The sequence below is a fragment of the Myotis yumanensis genome, unplaced genomic scaffold (assembly GCF_028538775.1).
Source record: "Myotis yumanensis isolate MYYU_CA2020_CCGP unplaced genomic scaffold, mMyoYum1.0.hap1 SCAF_22, whole genome shotgun sequence".
Classification (NCBI taxonomy): Eukaryota; Metazoa; Chordata; class Mammalia; order Chiroptera; family Vespertilionidae; genus Myotis; species Myotis yumanensis.
This window is the reverse complement of record NW_027223773.1, coordinates 16,188,342-16,201,816: the sequence shown is the minus strand read 5'-3', so window position 1 is coordinate 16,201,816 and position 13,475 is coordinate 16,188,342. Positions and strand designations below refer to the sequence as shown.

At 46.8% G+C, this 13,475-nt stretch overlaps 1 pseudogene and 1 gene segment (V, D, J or C); one reads left to right on the top strand and one right to left on the bottom strand.

The window, feature by feature from the left end:
- The first annotated feature begins 3,589 nt into the window (after positions 1-3,589).
- LOC138999355 (immunoglobulin heavy variable 4-30-2-like) lies at positions 3,590-4,013 on the top strand. The segment is given in 2 exon segments: positions 3,590-3,635; positions 3,718-4,013. Coding segments are annotated over 2 exon segments (342 nt in total).
- A 4,345-nt stretch (positions 4,014-8,358) lies between these two features.
- LOC138999183 (T-complex protein 1 subunit beta pseudogene) lies at positions 8,359-9,928 on the bottom strand (annotated as a pseudogene).
- Between the last annotated feature and the right edge of the window lie 3,547 nt (positions 9,929-13,475).

Genomic DNA, 13,475 nt, shown 5'->3' with positions numbered 1-13,475 from the left:
ATGGTGAGAGAGTGAAGGTCTCCACTGAGGTGGGACCCCACCCAGCCCTGCTTCCCCTGCAAGAAGGAGGGTCATTGGGACAATTCCTGCCTCAGCAGAGACCTCCTCCAGCCCTTCACCCTTCTATCCAGCGGGGCCTCTAACTGAAAGATGGGATTACACAGGCACAAACACCTCCCCCACAGGCGCAAGAAAATTTCCCTCTGGGATTCTCAGTCTCAGGGCTCCTGGACCTAGTGGTGTATATTAGTAGCTGACCGGACTGGGTTCCCACACAGCCCTGGCTCTAACCATCACTTCTGCAGAACCCAGGGTAATCTTAAAGGTGGCAGGTAAGCCCATCTCTTTCATCTTAGATACAGTGGTGACAAACTCAGTCCTGCATGAATACTCGGGGATCTTCATCCATCCCCCTATCTCTGTTGTAGGCATAGAAGGTAAGTGTACTCACCCGCTTAGCACCCCACCTCCCCTGATATCCAGGCAGACTTTCACACACACCTTCTTAGTTTGGCCCAGCTGTCTCATTCCCTTGCTAGGATGGGACATTTTAACTAAAACAGGTACATTCCTCCTCATCCCAGGGCCCAAAAACACTCCCACATAGTCCCAACTGGTCCTGCTCCTTGCCATAGGGGATGTACTATCCAACCCTACCACCTCTTCCCTCCCACAATGCCTGACCCAAGTAAACCCCTGCATTTGAGATTCCTACCTCTCATCCTTCTGTAGCAGTGGTTCTCAACTTTCTGGCCCTTTAAATACGGTTCCTCATGTTGTGACCCAACCATAAAATTATTTTTGTTGCTACTTCATAACTGTAATGTTGCTACTGTTATGAATCATAATGTAAATATCTGATATGCAGGATGGTCTTAGGGGACCCCTGTGAAAGGGTCATTCAACTGCCAAAGGGGTTGAGACGCACAGGTTGAGAACTGCTGTTCTACAGCCTCTCATCATCCCAGGGTACAGGTAACACTCAAAACTCCAGAACAATTTCCCAAAAAAGCTCAATGCCCACTAACACCTCAGGCTCTGATTGTTCTCAAACCTATTATTGACAGACTTCTCTCTTCCAACCTGTTCAGGGAGGCAGCCTCTCCAGCCAGCACTCCCACACTCGCTGTAAAGCAACCTAATAGCTCCTATACCTTAGTTCAGGACCTTAGGGCAATCAATGAAGCCACCCTGCCCATCACCCCGGGAGTGCCCAACCCTTACTCTATACTCTTTCAAATACCACCCAACACCACCCACTGCATGGTGTTAGATCTGAAGGACACTTTCTTCACCATCCTTCTTAGTCCTAACTCACAGGATCTGTTTGGATTCACCTGGACTGATTCCATGACTCGGATAACTAGACAACTAACCTGGACAGTTCTCCCCCAGGGTTGTTGAGATAGTCCCCACCTCTTTCACCAAGCACTAGCCTCTGATTTGCAACAGCTAAATCTATCCCCTAGCACCTACCTCGTATCTTGGTGGAATATGTACTTTATCAAAGGTCATTGACTTTCACTAAGACTTGGTGTCAACATATATTTGGGCATGGAGGGATTCAATCTCCAATGGTATCTGAAGAGTAAATGCCTGCTTTCCTTTCTGATGAAAAGGAATTGTATGTGGACAACCACTATGTCTATAGAAAATAGGAAGCATGATTATAAGTAAGCAAATTGTGATGATGATGATGATGATGATGATGATGATGATGACAATGAGGATGATGGACTGAGACAGGAGGCCTGGCTTAATGGAATGATGGCTCCTCATACACACACACCATCACCATGACTTCTCCAGTGAGGGGTGTTCACCCTTCCCTCTAAGTGTTGACCGATTTCACAAATGGAACCCCAATTAATTATGCAGCTTGGATGATCCACGGTGAGACCAGATCAGTAATGACCCCAAAGGTGTCCAGGTGCAGATCCCCTGGACCTAGGAAGGTGTTACCTTCTAGAAGAGAGACACTAAGAATGTGCATGTAGGAAACAGGGACCCTTTTCCCATCACTTTGCTTTTGTGACACGCTTCTTATTTCTCTTGATCCCTACCTTCAGAATGCTTAATGTTTCTACTTCGCACAAACTCCTGTTCCTAATTATTCAGGCATTTTCTACAATGATATAAACGGTCTCTGTCATGCCCTGCACATCCTTGTGGGCCTTCACTGGAGGATACTTTAAAACCACATGTCTAGTAACTCTCTGTCAATGAATATCAGTCATATCTCTGTCATGTGACTCAAAACAAGCTTCCTCCCCTCACCCAGTTCCACAGTCACGTCTAGACTTATGGGTAGTTTCCAAGCAGCAGCTCTGGAATCAGAACCTGCTCCAGTCCCTGTGGCTACTGTAGCCAATCACATGGACAGTTGAGGCTCAGCATTTTCTGGGTAGTTCTTTGTAAAATCACCCAAAACAAGTCCCACTGCAAAAATAGTGATGAATTGAACTTTAATAAAAGTAAAATCATCTGTCCAACCAAATATTCCTTCAAGGAAATTAAATGACAGGCTTAGCGAGAGACTATCTCTCCAAATCAAGTGCCCAATAGAGAATGTGTGTTTTACACATTAAGGATGTTGTATGTTATGGGGGAGAACCCAGCACCCTCTGACCACAGTGAGCATCCCCGGGCACAGGGCAGAGGGAGGCTGGGAGAGAGGAATTCCTTACAGGGTTGAAGTTCCCTTTCCTGTGAGAAAAACTATGCTAGGAATTCTCTAATTCCCCTCACTCTGTGAACCCCAACATCACTGATAACCCTAGACTGAGAAATCAGGTCACTTAACAGAATGCCTTATCATTTCAAGATATGAAAGATTCTCAATGGTACACATGCATAATCGCTGTTTTAATTTCTGATCTCTTCTTCAGGTTAAAACATGATTATTTTGGATGTTATTAGTTTGGAGTCTTTGCAATAAGCCATAAGCTTGCATAAGGGAATATTTTGCACAGTGTGTTATAAAACATAAAAAGTTCTAACATCAAGAATCAAGGGAATCCCTTTGTCTTGTGGTTGGGAAGCAGTTACTCATATCAAAGTAACCTCATAAACGAATACATTGTGACAGAAAAAAATGGGTGTGCTTTTCAAATGGTTTACAACAAGGTGAACATAATTAGCATATAAAATGACAATGATAAATATTTATAATTGTAGATATATGTAAGTGTTGGATTTCAGAAGCTAAACAAACAGTAATCCCTATGAAATTTGTTTGAAAGATGAATGGGAATTTACCAATGTTACCTACTCATCTAGTCCAACATTTCTTCTTCTGCTCAGGAGAAGTTGTCTTTGACCTAATTCCAATGAGTCTCATGACCCAGGTGGACCCCCTCCATGACTTACCTGGTGAGTGAGGTCAAGGAAAGAGATGTCCCAACATGGGACCCAAAATGACCAGAGAATGCAGACCTCAGTCCGTCTACTTATAAGGGAAATGCTGCCCCACATGCAAATTTCTCTTCAAGCTCCAGGGTAAATCCTCTCATGGACTATGCAGGCTCACAGCTCTCTCCTCACACAGGACTGAGTTCTCTGGGAAGGCAGAGCTGTGGTCCAGAAGAAGATGAGACTGCTGGGTCTTCTCCTGTTCCTGGTGACAGCTCCCCAAGGTGAGGGTCTCAGGGTACAGGCAGGGGTCGGGGATGGGGGTGATTGCACATCACTGACAGGACTGATTCTCCTTGTCCCCAGGTGTCCTGTCCCAGGTGCAGCTGCAGGTGTTGGGCCCAGGACTGGTGAAACCCTCACAGACCCTCTTCCTCACCTTTGCAGTCTCTGGATTCTCCATCACAACCAGTGGTTATGACTGGACCTGGATACACCAAGCCCCAGGGAAGGGGATGGAGTGGATGGGGCAAATAAATCGTAATGGAAACACTTACTACAGCCCCTCCCTCAAGAGCCAAACCTCCATCTCCAGAGACATGTCCAAGAACCAGTTCTCCCTGCAGCTGAGCTCCGTGACCATCGAGGACAAGGCTGTATAATTTCTGTGCCAGACACAGTGAGGGGAAGTCAGTGTGAGCCCAGACACAAAGTGCCCTGAGAAAGACAGCAGGGCTGGGCTGCAGGGGGCGCTCTGAACACCAGGGGGCACTCAAGACCCACAGCACAGAGAACAGCCTTAGGAGCTGGGGCTTGGGAGCAGGGAGGGAAGGGCCTTCCTGTCAGGCACAGGGATTTCCTCTCAAGCTCTCAGTTGCCTCCAGGAATGATTCTTCCTTCTCAGATTCTCACCGCAGACAACAATGAAGGAGGGACATTGTCTGTTTGCAGGTGACATGTTGGCAATAATGAGGACTCTCCTTCAACAAGTCTTTGTATTTCTATTTCTCTTTCTCTGCAAGGACACCATCCTCATTGCTCTCCGTTTCCTGGGTTTGGGAAACCTTCCCACCAAGAGACCCCAGTGCAGCCCAGGCCCCTGTGTGCTGAGTTCAGGCCCCCAGTCCCCATGTTTCCCTCTGACAGGCCCACCTGGGCCAAGGTGAGGAGGATCCTCCCCCAGGACCTCCCACCACAGCTCTCCATTCTCACTACCTCATGCTTCCCTCCTGGTCCTCATTCACTCAGGTGGATGTGCAAACTGATCTCAATGTCTGGTTTCAATGATTAAAAAGCATTTAGTCTGATTTGCTTTGTTTCCCTCTGAAGGGAACCCATGTGGTTACAGGAATGTCCTAGCAGGTGGCCAGGGTAACCCTCATGTCAGCACCCTTAGCTCCCACATCCCCACCTTAACCATGTCTGCAAAGTCCTGTCATATAAGGACACCCACAGGACCCAGCGATGAGGAACTAGATATTCCTGATGTAAGGGTCCAGCCATCACAGTTCCCTGAGAGTCAGGGCCTCCAAGGCCCCTCAGGAGCCTGGGGACGGGTTTTCTTCCTGGGAACTGGGAGTTGTGTGTGTGAGGGTGTGAGTGAGCATGTGTCTCTGTGTGTAAGAGTGTGTGTGTGTGTGTGTGTGTGTGCAAATGTTAATTTGCACATGTTGTGACTGTGTGCAGGCTCTGTTCACATGTGTGTTTCAATCTTGTCCTGAGTCTCCCACAGCTCACAGAACAAAGGCCTTCCCAAATGTAAAGATAACCAGGCTCCAGGAAAAGCCCAGCCCAATAGCCTCAGGGCGTTTATCTTGGTGAGATGTTAGGAAAGGAGAGGAATTTTGCTTCCAGGGGCTTGTGTGATTTCAATCTTCCAATGACATCTAAAGAAAAAACCATGGTTTCTTATCAGATTTCTGGTGCTTGGCATGTGAAGAGGCAAAAATAAGGCATCAGTTGTCAGCAGTCAAACAAAACATATGAATAGATACAGAATAAAGTATTTACATTGAAAATTGTCACATGAGTTACAATTCTTAACAGATTAGGTGTGGAAGAGATGGGCCTCAATATAATAAAGGCCACATTTGAGAAGCCAACAAGTGACATCTACACAGAGAAAATTCCAAAGCTTCTCTTCTTACTTCAGGACCAAGACAAGGGCTCCCCTCTGACTACTTCTATTTATCAAAAATAGTAGTCCCTGTCAGAATAATTAGACAAGAAAAAGAAATTTAAAATGTCTACATCAGAGAGAAACAAGTTAAAATGTTTCTTCTTTTCTGTATGCAGATAACATGATCTTGCACATAGAAAACCCTAAAAACTGTATGAGAAGCAAATAGAACTGGAATTCAGTAAAGAGCAACAAACAAATGGCTTGTGTGCCTGCACCTTCTCATCAGAGTGTCTTCATGTCTCTATGGGGCTCTTTCAGAGGGAAGTGAGGAAAGAAAACTGGAACTGGCTGAACATCAACAAGATGACAACCTAATGAGACAAGAGCCCCCAAAGTGTGTGTCCTTGGTCTCGGTTAACCCCCCATCATGTTGCCAGGTAGCTTTCCCCCCACAATGTGGCACTGAGTCAGGTGCAGGTTTCAGTTGACCAGCACCATGTGGGGACTTGGTGACAGCAGTACCAAGGGTCACATGTGTAAGGGTTTGGCCAGTGATTCAGGCTGTGCAAGAATTCACCACTACATGGAGAGATACAGAGAGGACTTTTATTTTACTTTCCAAAAAGAGAAAGATCTCATGTATCTCTCACTAGTCAATACAGGGCAGGCAAAACACCTGGCTTCCACTTTACAAGAGTAATGGCTGCTGTTGCTCGGTGATGAGGAAGGGACAAGGATTTGGGACTGAAGTTGGGCAGATACCAGGGGGATTTTCTTATAAAGTTACATTGTGTCGCTTTCCAGCAGACTGTCTGGCAGATGTCCCAGGGAGGTGTCTCATCAGTATATTCCCCAAGCCTGTAACATGCTTAGAGCACAAGGTATGAGGGTTTACAAGGAGACTTGTTTGAAGGGGAGGAGTGAGGGGAACTTTCTACTAACCTAAGACTCCTTGGTGGGAATGAACCCTGAGTTCTGAAAACAGCAGAGAGGAGGGTGATGCAAGAATGTAGCCTAGAGAGTAGCTCCTCTTGTACCTCAGTTTGAACAGAGGGGATGTTTGAATCAGAAGAGCTAAGAATTTTGGGTTTTAGTGATCAGGAGATTTTCATAAATTATGGTGGCCACTGGGATGAAACAGAAAGGCCCTTTTCCTGTCCGTACAATCAGTTTTCAAGTCACAACATTTTCATGACCTAAACTTAATTATTTCTAAACTAGAGGCCCGGTGCATGAAAATTCGGGCACTCGGGGGTCCCTCAGACCAGCCTGACCCTCTCACAACCCGGGACCCTTCGAGTAGGGTCCCTAGGTCTGGCCTGAGACCAGGACCTATTGGGGCTTTCCTTCCCCCTGCTTCAGGCAGCTGGCCCCACCCCCGCCACTGCCACTGCTTGCCCTCTGTGCTGTGCTGCTCCCCCCTCCCCTGCCACCAGTGGCCTCCCTCTGCAGGCAATAGGCTGGGGTGTGATGGCTTGGCTAGGCTGGACCTCCCTCTGCTGGGCAATCACTGTCCAGCTGAACACCTGCCACAGAGTTGCTGCTGGTGCCCTGGGCCTCCCTCTTTCTTTGCTTGGTGGTGAGGCCAGCCCTGCAAGGGGTTGTGGTGGTTCTGGTCTCTGCTTCTTCCATTTGTCAGACCTATGGTGGCTGGCCTTTTATTATATAAGGTCATTACTGATATCTTCATGAAACACACCAGGTTATGACTGAGATTCTTCTATATCCCAAAGTAGGAAACTGGATCTACAACAAAGTCTAGAGAATAAACACCACAAAGGAGGTTGTGCAGCCGCTACACGTCCAGCACCAAACTCCCCTGAAGGAATAGGACCCGGGAGCTCTGTCTGTGTCTCTATAGTTCATGCTTCTGGTTCCCAGGGACCCGCACAGATGCCCCTCTCTCCCAAAACACTTGGTCCACTGCTCTAGGCTGACACTATCGTCTTAGTTCATCCTCTGATCACCTTGTAGGGGAAATAGTGTCAGGTGGAACTTCCCGTGTCCTGAACATGAACCTCCTGCACTTTTCTTTCTCGGGTTGTTAGGGTTGGTTCACCTTGGTGTGTTCATTATTGGTGACTGTCAAAGGCATCTCAGTTATATTTTGACCTCTATTTTCTTATATTAATTGTTCAAATTTTTATTTTGATTCACAGTATGAGAACTGGACTTTTGAAACAACTGACTTTTATGGAAAATGAAGAGCAAATAAATTAGACCCATGTTAAAGTAAAAGATCAGCTAAATGCCTAAACTTAAGGATATGAGATCCATAGATAACTTTGATTCCACAGTCTTTTTAAGAAGTAGAAGTCCTGCCCTGACTGGTTTGGCTCAGTGGATAGAGCGTCAGCCTGTGGACCAAAGGATCTTGGGTTCAATTCCAGTCAAGGGCATGTACCTTGGTTGCGGGCATATCCCCCATGGGGGGGTGTGCAGGAGGCAGCTGATGTTCCTCTCTCATGGATGTTTCTAACTCTCTAGTCTATCCCTCTCCTTTCCTTGCTGTAAAAAAAACCAATAAAATATATATATTTTTAAAAAGAAATCAAAGTCCTGCCCTAACCAGTTAGGCTCAGCAGATAGAGCATCAGCCTGAGGATGAAAGGTCCCAGGTTCCAATTTGGTCAAGGGCATATACCTTGGTTGCAGGCACATCCCCAGGAGAGGGTGTGCAGTAGGCAGCTGATTGATGCTTCTCTCTCATCGATGTTTCTAACTCTCTATCCCTCTCCCTTCCTCTCTGTAAAAAAATCAATAAAATATATTCTAAAAAGAATAGGAATAGGAACACTCTTTAAATAATTTAAAAAGAAGAAGTTGAAGTCCTTTGAACAATGTTGCTATGAACTGGTCCAGAGCATAACAACATATAGGAAAGCTTAACAAGGGGGGTGATCAGGACACGTTTCCTTGGTGCTGCTTTGATGATGTCATCCACATGCAAAATCATGTCTGCTGCTTCAGCTGAACTCAGAAGAACCCGCCACTTCACTTGGACACTGTCTGTGATGCCCAGCATTGCCATCACCAATAGCACCTTCCTTCATATCCAGTCCAGCAGTTGTATTGCCTTCACTATGGGCAGCTCAGAACTGTGCCACTAGGTCTGCAGTGCCAGAGCCTGCATTGTCAGCTCTAACAGTAAGCAACATCCTCAGTGCTTAAGCCTAAATATCCATTGCAGCAGCTTCGTTCCCTGATGTTTATTGGCAGCTGGGCCATCAGCAGCTCAGAACAGCCTTCTCCATAAACTGTTCTAGAAGCTTTCACAGTGTGTGCAAGAACACAAAGAGCATCATGCAAAGATCTTTCTGCTTCATCTAAAATGTGCTGAATGGCTCCACGAAGAACAATAGTGTAAGCCTCACCAAGGGCTACCCCAGAAACATGAATGAGGTGTCTTCTCCAATCATGACTTCCTCAATGAGCTTGCAACTTCCAAGCTTCACTAGTTCTGAGTGGTCAAAGGAAGATGCAATTTTACCACCTGTGACAAGAGCCAGGTGTTCTACATGTTCATACCCCAGAATCACCAAAAATCAGCTCAGGATAATTAGAAATGTATTGCCTGTTAATAAAGCAATTTACCCCATGCTTAAGAATACCTTCAACTTTCTTCTTCATTTTTTTTTCCTTTTGCACTTGTTTTATTTTAGCAATCTTTGCTGTAAAATCAAACCTTACATGAGAACCAAATATCTTTATTTTGTCTGTATTCATACCAGTATTTGCAATAAGAATTTTAGCATTTTCAAATCCTTTTGGTTGATTAACTGCAAATTTTTTTTATCCAAGAGAAAGCCTTTATCTAAATAGGAATCCACCAGACTTCCTCCTAGCTTCTTGATGACATGAATTGCCTCCAGATTACCAGAGCCCTTCAATCAGAGAACAGCTTCTAGAGCTAACTTTGTAGAGTGATCTTTGTGATGAGTAATAAGTTTTAAGGATAATGTTGTTCCTGCAATGTTCATTACATCTTGGCAGGATTTATCTTCATCAGAACCATGATCAACTGCTGAATGGAACAGAGCCTATCTGGCTGCCTTTGTGGCTTCTCTCCAACCTGCAATGATGGTCTGAAGATGAGTCTTTTTTGAAATTAAGTATTCTGATTTCCTTAGTCATTCTGCTGCTAAAACAGGAACAGAGGTAGTGCCATCTCCAACTTCATCATCTTGAACCCTTGACATATCAACTAACACTTTAGCTGCTGAATTACCAACACCGATGCTTTTAGGATAGTTGCAGGATCATTGGTCACCATAAGAGAGGCATTCCCTCCACTGCTTCCTAGGATTGTGTCCATGCCTTTGGGTCCCAAGTTCCTCTTTACCAAGTCTCCCATAGCGATGGACCAATAAAGGAAGACAGATGAACTGTCTCTGCTCTCTGTTTATCAGCACGAGCCTGGAAGATGTTGACAGGCACCAGGGAAAAGGAAGCCATGGTACCAAAGAGGTGGCCACTCATGCTTCTCCCTCTCAGCTCTCAGCCTGGATCCCAGGGGAGAGAAGACAGATGTGACACAACAGGCTCTACGTAGGAAGCAGGGCCTCAGCAGCTCACAGCAGAAAGGTTGACCTCTATTTTTTTATGTGACCACCTCTAATTTTTCCCACAGGGTCTACCACTATCACTCCAATGAGATCAGTGTCCCTCCACAGTTGCTAATTTCCACAGTGTCACAGCTCATTTTCCCAGTAGATTCACTCCTTCCTTCCTGGGAATGAGATCACCTGAATAACCCACACACACACACATAAGCTCAGGCATACATGGTGTATTTCCTTCTCTGTGCTCAATAGTGTGTTCCAGTCTCCAACCAGGCACACTTTCCCCCTCTAGCCAGGTCGTACCCGGCACATCTGTAAACACCAAGGGACCAGGGACCCTGATGAGAGCGGACTCACCTGCTCTGGATGTCAGGTGCTCTCCCTGCTGCAACCCTGGGCCAAGTCAGCCCCCATGTCCAGGTTCTCACCAAAGGCCCAGCGGGTTCTCCTTGAGCAGCTCTTGGGGGCTTTTCAAGGAGCTGCATCCAGGAGTTAGAGTTTATGACTTAATCATCCAACAAGATTATTGACCACCCAGGTTGTAAGACTTTGCACTCAAGAATTCATTCATGAAAAAATGGAGGAAATAACCTTTCAAAGGCTAAAAGGAATGGATGAAAATCACTCCCTGCAGAGCTGGGCCAACTTCCTCCTGTACCAGAGCAAGGAGAGCTGTGTTGTCTTCTCCACTGTGACTTACTCATATGATCTCAAGCACAATCCTAGAATTCACAGGCACAGGGTCTTAGGAGCTGTATTTAAGGGGCCCGGTTCATGGACAGGGAACTGCCCTCTGTCCATGGTGAATTTGGACCTGTGCTCGCCGCTCCCTGCAGCTCCACTGCCAACAGTCAGGGAGGGTCCCCCACAAATATCAGAAAACATGTTCCTGAGCTACACAGGCACTGCTGTGCCGTATGGTGGACACTCCAGGATGCTGAGTGTGCACACCAGGCCAGGTGAGAGCACCTCCCACGGGCAAGCTGAGACCTGGCACTAGAGGCCTGGGCTGTGGAGGGTTATGTTCCTCAGGTTCTCCCCTGAGGCGGCCGCCTGAGGCCCAGGGCGTCCTTGCAGAGAACTACCTGTGTACAAGTAGCAGGACTGGGGCTGCCACTCTTTCAGAAATGCCAGGGAAGGCTTCCCTGTGGCAGACATGCCTGCCTTGTCTCAGCAAGCTGGTTCATACACCTGTCATCAGACCTTGAGGCTCATAACAACCACTAGAGGGTACCGTCATCTCCACAACCCTGTCCCAGTATATCTCCTGAGGGTTTTATGTGCAACCTGCACTGGAGAACCTTAAAATTCCCACTTTCCGTCCTGGCGGAGTGTGTCTACCACTAGTCACAGACAAGCTTCTAGAATGTTCAGACCAACCACGTGTCCCTGAGCCCTGGCCCAGGCACCCTGGTCCAGCTGCCCTCCCCATTTGACCTCAGGGAGGGAGGAGCCCCCTGGCAGCTCACACAGGTCCTCAGGGAAAGACATGCAAATGCGGTGCCTTCCCTGCTCATGAAAGCCTGCCAGGCTGGGTCCCTGCAGACCCTGGAGAGGAGCCCTCCTGTGTGAGCCCCTCAGTGTCCATACCATGGGGTCTGTGCTCATCTGGGCTGCCCTTCTCTTTGCTGTCAAAGGTGCGTCCCTGTACATCAGGCTCATGGGGACTGGGTGACATGGGGCAGTTCTCAGTCTGCTTCTCTGTTTGCAGGTGGCCTGTGCCAAGTTCAGCTGGTGGAGTCTGGGGGAGGCGTGGTGCCATCCGGGGGGTCTCTGAGCCTCTCCTGCAAAGCCTCCGGATTCAACTTCACTGACTACCAAATGCACTGGGTCTGCCAGGCTCCAGGGAAGGGGCTGCAGTGGATGGCAGGAGTTAGTTACCCAACTGGAAAGGATCAGTGGTGTGCTCCAGCAGTTCAAGGAAGATTCACAATCTCCAGGGACAACCCTAAGAGCACAGTCTCTCTTAAAATGACCAAGCTGACATCTGAGGACACGGCCGTGTATTACTGTACAAGACACAGTGAGGGGAAGTCAGTTCGAGCCCTGACACAAACCTCCCTGCAGGAGTGGCTGTTACCACTAGGGGCCGCTCAGGACACACTGAGCACAACTTACAGCGCAGGTGCAGGTACAGATTGTCCTTAAGGGTGGTTTCCTGTTAGGTGTGGGGTTGCATCTTCCTATCTGAATTATTGAGATTTATTGTAGGAGGTGGAAAACTTTGTCACACCCACAAAAGGCAGAGTCAAATGCCTTTGCTTACTCTTGTCCCTAAATTCCAATTAATCATGAAATCTTCTGACCCAGGTCTCCTATATCTATCAAGAGACTCTAATGTCTCAACAGTGCAGCTCACCTGAATGCTGGACAGCGTGCCCCACAAGTATGTGAACCCAAAGCTACAGAAGAATGACCCCCAGTGGTGGTGTTGAAGGTCATTGACGTATCATCATGCTCACAGCACAGAGAGTAGGTGACACCAGGCATAGGCAGAGGGAGCCACAGCAGCTTGGTGCAGATGTGCAGGCTGATGACATACACACACACCAAGGGATATGGAATATTTATTATGCTCATGGTTGAATTCCAAGGGAAGCTCAGGAAAGGGCCTTGAGGAAGTCAGACCTGCTTTGATGGAGCCAGGAAAGGAGACTGGCCCAGGGCTTTTATTTTGGAGAGGTAGTGGGGAGGAATTCTGCTTCCAGAGGGTGGTTTCAATTTCACAATAACATCTAAAGAGAAAACTATGATTTCTTATCCTATTTCCCATGTCGGGGGCAAGTGGAGAAGAGGCATCAATAAGCCATCAGTTGTTAGAAGTCAAACAAAAAAGAAAATAGAGTACGGCTATGTATTTTACTTAAGAACTACACAAAAGGAGGAAAATTGAGGTAAATAGTCCTTGTGTGTGTACAAAAACCATGTCTAAAGAAAATGAGAAGAATAATTGTAAGCAAGTAAATGACAATGAAGATGGTGATGATGATAACGACAACGGTGATGGTGGTGGTGGTGGTGATGGTGATAATGACAATAGATTTGGAAAGGAATCTTAGCCCAATGTCTTGGTGGGAATCTGTACTTTCCCACCAATCTATCATCGGATTTTTCAAAGGCCTGTGTCAACTTACAGTTGGGCCATCGGGTCTCAATCCCTAATGATATCTGAAGAAATAGATGCCTGCTTTTTTTTCTGATAAAAAGGAATTGTGTGGGCACAACCACCATGTCTATAGAAAATGAGAAGAATGATTATAAGGAAGCAAACTGTGATGATGATGATGACGATGATGATGATGGCGATGATGAAGATGATGGACTGAGACAGTGCCAGGACTGACCAGAAGATCCAGAGCAACATATCAATGGATTACTCAGGCACACATTTCTGTGAAAGAAAAGGCTAAGGGGCTGCTTGGCAGGAGGCACCTAAACAT